We start from the raw sequence: 8,567 nt of genomic DNA on the forward strand, positions 1-8,567 counted from the left end.
TTAACCGAGGCTCGGTCCATAAGTTCTCGAGCCATGCGGTGCGCCACCTCATTGCTACCGTCTGGTAGTGTGTGAGCGAGTGTCCAGATGAGATGGACACTTTTGTCGCGGTTATTAGCTAATTTTAAGAGTCGTAGTGCCTCTAGGGAGATTCGACCGTTGGCGAAGTTTTGTATGGCCGTCTGGGAATCAGTGATGATTACACCCGCTGGTGTTCGTGCAATGGCTAGCGCAATAGCTATTTCCTCCGCGGTTTCTGCATGTAGTGTGTTGTCCGCGGTTTCTGCATGTAGTGTGTTGACTGTAGCGCTCGTCGTGCATTTTCCCTCGTAATTTATCACCACTGCTGTGTAGGCTCGCTTGTGTCTGTATCTGGCTGCGTCTACAAATGTGGTATCCTTGCTGCTACCGAATTTCTTCTGTACATTGCGTGCTCTGCTTTCCCGTCTACCCTGATGGCGGGTAGGATGCATATTCGTGGGTATTGGAGGTACGGTTATCATGTCTCTGATATGTCTGATGCGTCTGTCCAAGAATTGAAAAAGTGCTTTGGGGACTCCGGAACGAGGAAGAAGCGAGCTGAACAGACCCTGCCCCAAAGGGCCCAACTCGCTGGCGCGACTTTTTCTATATACATAGAAGAGGTCCTCAAGCTATATAGAGTCGTGAATTCAAGTATGTCCGATGAAGATAAGGTGCGTCTCTTCTTAAGGGCATAGCTGAAGATGTATACCAGTTCTTGATATCCAAAGAAAACAGATATGTGGCCGACGTAATTCAACATTGCCGTAGGTACACCATCCGATCTGTCCTCGGCGATGCCACAGAGAGTCCGGGAAGAGCTCCTCCGGTGCCCCAAAATCGGCCGTTGTGGTAGTGGCGACTTTCGGGGAAACGAGCCCGGAATACCGCTTGCGTCGTGGCAACCCTCTATTAATGCAGCAGACGTGGCCGATTATAGAACTGTGTTTCCGTTTGAACCCACGAACCGGCCTCGCTTGAACACTGAGCTGCAGCGCCACACTTCTTATCCGGCGCAGCGGTACCGTACCACTTATTCAGGGTAAAGAGAATATGGCGATCATGACAGATACTCCATGCATGCTGGCGGAAATGAAGGCTTTGAGCGGCACCAAGAATTTCGGCCTCTTCGTGTATGCTATAGTTTCCGTGTCCCTGGCCACATCGCCAGGTTTTGCGACCGCAGCCGATATTTCTAAGAACTTCGTCGAGCGACATACCAGTCAAATAATCGAGCCTATTTCACGCCATGGGCTCCACGCCCGCCGACCAATCGTGCACTTCGTCGAGATAGCTTCCGGAACCCATCACCAGCTTCCAATGACAGGTTAACGCCACTGCCTGCTCCACGTGCTGCGCCGTCAGCATCACCGCGGCGTCGCCTGCTATCGCCACCACCGGAAAACTAGGTGGTGAAGCTGTTGGATACTGTTCGCTGCCAACCGACATTCCTCCGGCAATTTTAGGCTGAAAAACAAAGTTCACGTGCTTGATCACGATATACATACAATGGCTGTTGTGCATAATGGGCAACAATTTCCGTGATGAGTAAATTTTGAAGCCCTACTGGGACAAGAAGTGATGTTTTCTTGGAACAATATTTCTACGTTTCGTAGTGTTAGATGTGACAGGTTGTGGCGGGTCGGTGTTTGTACTGCGGATGTCTGATTGTGCGGCAAAGTATTTCCCACTGAATTCGCCGTTATTCCTCGATCCAAGCACGATGTTATCATAGGCATCAATTTTTTGCAGGAGTGTGGTGCAACCGTTGACTCTCGATGTGGCGAGCTATTGATACAACACGAGGTTATAACAGGACTCATGGAGAACTCGTCACGTCAAGACAGTGCCTTTTGTGTTTCTGAGGACATCATCGTTTCCCCCCCCCCCTTCTCTTTGCGTGGTATAGGTTCCAGTCATTTCCTCTGATACCAAGCCCGCCACATCCGATGCTGCAACGCAGCTTCTTCAGTCGGCCTGTGTAAAGAACGTTTTCATTACGCATTGTTTAGTGTCGGTGGTTGAAGGACACTCTGGATTATGGGCAATGAACTACGCGGCCCAGCCCATACTTCTCCCTTCTGGCATGAAACTCGCTCTCTTCAAAGAAGAGACATCGGCGTTACTGGCTGTACTTGAGGCCGCAGACGAGTCCCTCCATCCATGCCCATCGCACTCGACATTACTTCAGATGGTGAAGTCGCTCACCACGAGTGAGCGGTACACGTTATTGGATGTTCTATTCAAGCACTCGCAAGTGTATGACTTTTCACAGAGTTACAAGACGTCTCAAATTACGATGCCTCAAATATGTCATCGCATAAATACCGCATCAGCGCACCCTTTACGATAGAAGCTGTACAGAGTATCGCCGACAGAGCCCAATATAAACTGGCGAGCAAGTTCAGTGTGTGTCTGTAGTGACTTTTGAAGGAGAGGGAGAGAGAAGTGCAGTGCCGTAACTGTCTCAGAGGAGGACACCTCAACATCACTGCACAGGGAAAGGGGAGTCGGGAGAAAAAGATCAGGGAGAGAATGAAAAGAAGGCGGAAAAAAATAACAAGAAGGTTGAAGAAGCAATGCGGGGCTTACAGCCGCGCTCTCAGCTGCGTGTCACAGGAAAAGTCAAGTAGGGCAGCAAGCACTTTTTCGACAATGGAAGGGTGGGCTGCCGGAAAGAGAAGTGCTCCCTCCGAGTCACAGGGCAGTCCCACACGACGGTATGATGCAAAGAGCGCAGTGCGCTCAACTTGAAGGCCGGGCAGCGGAGCAGAAGGTGCTCAAGCGTCTCCTCCTCGCCGCAATCCAAGCACGCGGGGCTGCCTCTTCCGTGCAGTCTGTGCATTCTGGCGGCCGTGTTGTAGCAGCCGACGCGCAGCCGAAGGAGAAACGAGCGGCCCCAGCGGGAGAGTCCCGCACGGGGGAGGAGGCGAGGGGGCGTACCTGCAGCAACACGCGGATCCGGGTGCTGCGCGCGGAGGATGCGCAGTATCGCCGTCTTGGCCACGTCGAAACGGGTGACGGAGCTGGCGACGGGGAAGCGAGTCGAGAGAGCTTGCTTCGCAAGGGCGTCGGCCGCTTCGTTGCCGGGCAGGCCGATGTGCGCGGGGGCCCAATGCAATGCCAAATCGCAGCCCTGATTTACGAGATGGCGCAGTTTTGACCCCACGCGCTGCACAAGCGGAAGACCGGCATAGTCCTTCCTCAGCATGCACAGAGCCGCACGCGAGTCCGACAGTATCGCGGCAGACGAGACACCGCACTGCTGAAGAAGTAGGTCAGCCGCGAGGTCAATCGCCGCGAGTTCGGCGACTGTCGACGAGGCAGGAAAACGAAGGCGGCACTGTCGAGACGCAGAAATGTCCGGTGCCGTGCACGCGGCAGCGGCGGAACCGTCACTGGACACGCATCCGTCAGTGTACACTAGGAGTCGGTCGCGCAGATGTTCGAAGATCAATGCAGCCGTCTCCTGCTGCATGGCACACAGTGCTGTTTGTCGCTTGCTCTTGACGCCCGGGACGGTGATGTTTATGTCGAGGAGCGCGGAGGCGTGCGGCGAAGGCGGCAGGGGGAGGAGTTGAGGCAAATATGCGATGCGAGTGCTGAACTCGGTGGCACGATGGCCCACGCCCGAGCCCTCGAGGATGTGGAGGCGGCACATGAGACGCTGATCCTGTGGCGACCGTTGCAGACGCTCGATATGGTGAAGCGCTTGTTTCCGCGCGCGAAGTGAGGGCTGCCAGTTTCCCGCTTCGGCGAGAGTTGCCCTCACTTGCGAGAAGCGGGGAAGCGCGTACATTTGGGAAACTGCGGTGTGGTGCTCGAAGTCGACGGCCTTCCAGTTGGCTGCACTGGCGTTGATGAGTGGGAGCGCGTAGAGCGCTCGCGACGTCGCGATCGAGTTGTAAACTCGGAGCGCAAGATGCGGTGTGCAGCCGCGGCCTCGGGCAAGCAGGGAGCGTGCGGCGCCTGCGACTTTCCTGGAGTCCCTGCAGAGTTGTGTGGTGACCGCGTTAAAGTTGAGGCGGCAGTCGATGTGGAGGCTGAGGTATCGGACTTTTCTCTGCCACGGGAGGGCGCTTCCGCGCAGCGAGAGAGTTGGCACTTCGAAGCGTGCACGGCTCGCACGGGGGTGAATTAGCAGCGCCTCGGTTTTTGACGCGGAGAGCTGAAGCCTTATGCTGCCAAGATATTCTTCCACGGCATTGATCGCCGACTGAAGTGAGTGACGCACTTGGTAGCCATGGTGCGTAGGCCCGCAAGCAAAAAGAGCGATGTCATCAGCGTAAATCGCCACACGGACTTCGAAGGCTGTCAGCTTCGGGATGAAATCAGGGAGCCTTGCCAGCTCCAACTTGAAGAGGAAAGGGCTGAGGACACTGCCCTTAGGAACACCAGAGGTCCCGCTACGGGGGGTGCTGAGCGCGTCACCCACGCGCACTCTGAGCGTTCGGTCGTTAAGAAAGGCCGAGACATAGTCCAGTAGGCGGCCGGTGATACGCAGCTCGTGAAGCGCTTGAATGATGGTGCCGTGCGGGAGGCCGTCGAACGCGCGTTCCACATCGAGCAGCACCAGGTTTCCGGCTTCGTGGCGGCTTGCCGCGTCCTAGAGCGTAGCGACAACATCCGCGATGGAATCAGCTGTCGAGCGCAGTTGGCGGAAGCCGCTTTGTTCAGGGGCAAAGGCGTCTAGGGCGGAGGCAATACATTCAAGGCGGTGCAAAGCCATGGACTCCATTGTTTTGCCGGGTACCGAGGTTAGCGATACTGGGCGATAGGAGTTGATGTTCGAGGCTGGTTTGTCGCGCTTGAGAATGGGAACGACGATCACCTCTTTCCAGTCGGCAGGAATGATGCCGCTGCGCCAGACCGAGTTGAAGACCTCGAGAAGTGACGGAAGCTGAGCTGCGTCAATGTTCCTCAGGACTTTATGAGTAACGCTGTCGGAACTGGGAGCGGAGCGACGTTTGCGTCTGTTCAAGACATTGCGCGACTCGCTGAGCGTGAACTCAGCAGAACACAGCACTTCTACATGCTCCAGAATTGCGCTCGTTGGGAAATAGCGCATAGGAGCGAGGCGTACAACCATGTTGTGTGGAGGAAGTTCGACGGCGGCTGTGACAGGGCACACAGACGGCGGAGCGAACGTATCCGCGAAGAGTTCGGCTAATTGCTCTGCACTCAAGCCCCGGGCCACTGCGATGGAGAGTGCAGAGCGGCGGGGGACCATGGGACTAAGTAGGGCGGCGAGAATGCGCCAGGGGCGTGCTTTGTCGCGAGTGTCCTCCAAGGAGAGGCAGAGACTATGCCAGCTCTGGTTGCGACGCTGCCTGGAATGACGACGGCACGCGGCATCAAGGCGGTTGTAAAGTGCCCAGTGCTCCACCTTGTCGCTTTTGATGGCGCGGCATTCAGTGCGTCGGTGTGCCGCGCGTAAGTTCTAAAGTTTGATGTCGGGCGCCGGCGTTCCAGCGGGCACCGTACACGACTTGGTCGCGGCGACAACGCACCTCGAAATGTGCGTGAGGAAGTCGTTGTTCGCCGGAGAGGGCGTGGCACAGAGCGTCCTGAACAGAGACCAGTCGGTGATGCGATAGGTACAGGTCCGGTCGCGGCTCAGACCGAGTGGTTCAAGCGAGATCGGATAATGATCCGAACCCTGAGTGTCAGGGCTGCGTACCCACTCATAGTGGCACCGTTCGCTAACCAGCGATAAGTCTATCACACTCCCGCGCACCTTCCGACGCACGAAAGTGGGACTGCCGGTGTTGACGATCAACAGACCAGAGGAGTGAATTGAGTTCAGCAGGTTCCTGCCATTAGGCTCACAGCGGCTGCTGCCCCATGCCGTGTGGTGAGAGTTAAAGTCGCCGCACACAACACAGTCACCGTTAAATGCGCGCGGTAAGGCTCTCCACGAAAGACGTATCCCATCGCTGCACGGATTGCACGTACACGCTGGCGACACAAGTGTCGCCCCCCCCCCCCCAACGCGCACAGTCACAGCCACACACTCTACGGAGGTGGGAACGATGTCGGCCACACGAACGACGGGCTTGGGCAAGGCGCGCACGGACGTAAATAGACGCGTGGGAGCGACCGGGTGGATGGAGCGGATCACAGCACTGCACGTTGGCGCAAGTCCGTAACTCGCAGGTGGTCGCACTATGGTATCCCACGAATCCCGGAAGGTTGCACTCCCAGTCGCGCGTGTATGTCTCTTGCAACGCGAGCACGTCGTACTCGTGCAGGAGTAGGTGTTCGGACAGTTCGTCATGTCGTCGGCGCAGCGAGCGCACGTTCCATTGCAGGATGCGCGGCCGACGTTTGGCTGGGCGACTAGCCATGGTGATTGTGTCGCTGTTGACATGCCACTGCCTGCAGGCAGATGGCCTGGAGCGGATGGTCAGCTGGCAGCATGGTGCTGACTGCTTGCATGGTGAGCAGCAGTATCGTGCGTGTGCTGGCGTTGAGAGGCACGAGGGGCTGGTACCGGATGCTTGGGTGCAGGGCTGGGGCCCTTCAGCACGCTCGCTTAGGCGCGCGCCGGAGATGATATAGCTGTGAGGCTGATGATATAGCTGTGTGCTGTACGGAAAAAGAGAGTCTGCTGGAGACCGTTGCGGTAGTACCAAGGTTTGGAGAAGTGACGGGGAGCTTTGTGAATTTGGGAAACTGCCTGGGGTTCTGGCGTGGCGAGTGGCCGTCAGGCCCCGACAGATTTGCTGGCGTGAGATGGGTTGAAACACCAGTAAAGTACCTCGGCGTTCCCCTTGAAAATTACAAGAAAACTGATGATTTATGGCTAGAAAAAGAGAACGGAACACAAGAAAAAGCGCAGAGGTAGAAAGGTGCACACTTCTCAATTTTGGCCAGAGCGACAGTGTGCAAATTATTTTTTGTTAGTAAATTATGGTATATTATGCAAGTGTTGTATGGTTCGCGAGTGTATGTGCAGAAGTTACATCGAGTTTTTGCTGTCTTTATTTGGGCGTCCAGCTGGGAACGCTTTAGCCGCACGAATTTTTTTTTTTTGGCGAGTGAAAGATGGGGGCCTGGGTCTGGCACACCTTTTCGTGCGAAAGCTTGTAAATAGATTTTTTTTCTTTCATGACGTCAATGACCCGTTCTTAAGAGCGGTGTGTCAAGTGAGACTTTGTTATGCGTTACCAGAGTTTGTTATCAGCAGTGAAATAATGCCTGGTACTGCATTCGTTTTTTAAAGAGATAGTAGCGAGTGTCCGTTTTTTGTCAGTGCGGTTTTCGAATGACTATCCGTTCAGTGTAAAAAGAAAAATTGTGCAGTGACCTGTGTGATGTTATCTTTCCAGCGGCAATGTACAGAACCATATACAGTAGAGGTCAAGGTAACAATGTTTTAAAACGCGTAAGAAGAGTGCACCTGCAGCCAGGAGTTTCTTCAAGCTTCACACGGGCACTCTGACAGTGAGAACGTTTTTGGAAGAACGCGGTTTTATACATGCCTTTGGGATTCCAACTCTGATTTGCAAAAAACCAGAAATAGTAGACCATGTTTTCCTGCATTGTTGGGAGGGGGTGTTCTTTTGGAATGTCCCCCAAAAAACCATAAAGAAAGATTTCCTGTTGGATCCGCACGGCATCAGATTTCTGCCGTTAGATAATGAGGACGGGGTCCCATTTGACCTCATCATGCTCACAGGCCTCTACTGTCTATGGCGAGCCCGAATGGAAGGCTTCTATTGTGACCCAGACGCGCGGCTTGCGCGCCTGCATTTTCGTGGACACATGTCACGCTTTATTGAAGTACAAAAAGGAGAAGTTGTTGTACCTGAGTGGATACCGAGGATTGAAGCATTGGCATTCCTCAACGAATTTTAATATACAAGGTGAGCCAAGTTGTGCCGGCCGCTGTATTACAGAATGTTTCTTTTTCTACATGACGCGTGGAATATTTATTTACTTTGTTGTTTTTGGTTGTGTTGCTCAAATGATGTACGAGTATGTGAAAACGTCGAGAACTTGCAATAAAGAAAAAAAGAACTCATGGCTGAGTCGTAGCGTCTCCGTCTCACACTCCGGGGACCCTAGTTCGATTCCCACCCAGCCCATCTTGCAAGTTGTCTTTTGTGAATCTACCAGGATTTCTCGCTCACGGCCAACGACGCCGACGAGACCGTCTTTTCTACGACACGAGCTCCTTCACGCTGTCGCGGCAAAACAGCGTTCGTAACTCCCAACGGTCTTTTTGAATTCAATCTCATGCCGTTCGGCTTGTGCAACGCACCCACCACCTTCGAACGACCCATGGATACTATTCTGTGAGGTTTAAAGTGGGAGATATGCATGTGCTACCTCTACGGTGTTATCTTTGGGCGCACGCTTCACGAGCACAACATGAGTCTCGGCATTGTCCTCAGCTGCATACAGAAGGTTGTTTGTCTTGTGCGCAATTCTAAAGAGCGCCACTTTTGTGAGTGCCAAGCCTTGGGGTACGGACATCCTGTGGACAAAGACGGCGTCAGGCCTGACCCTGCGAAGACAGAGGATGTAGAAGCATTCCAAGC

General features: G+C 54.2%; 1 protein-coding gene across 1 annotated transcript in view; it reads right to left on the bottom strand.

Moving 5' to 3' along the window:
• LOC142566621 (uncharacterized) overlaps positions 1 to 5,251 on the bottom strand; it is a 141,548-nt gene extending 136,297 nt beyond the window's left edge. Inside the window, exons 1-2 of the mRNA XM_075677458.1 lie at positions 4,775 to 5,251; positions 2,772 to 4,627 (exon numbers count right to left, since the gene is read on the bottom strand). Coding sequence (XP_075533573.1) covers positions 2,772 to 4,627; positions 4,775 to 5,251 — 2,333 coding nt within the window. The remainder of the gene's footprint in view (positions 1 to 2,771; positions 4,628 to 4,774) is intronic.
• Between the last annotated feature and the right edge of the window lie 3,316 nt (positions 5,252 to 8,567).

The sequence above is a fragment of the Dermacentor variabilis genome, unplaced genomic scaffold (genome assembly GCF_050947875.1).
Source record: "Dermacentor variabilis isolate Ectoservices unplaced genomic scaffold, ASM5094787v1 scaffold_13, whole genome shotgun sequence".
Lineage (NCBI taxonomy): Eukaryota > Metazoa > Arthropoda > Arachnida > Ixodida > Ixodidae > Dermacentor > Dermacentor variabilis.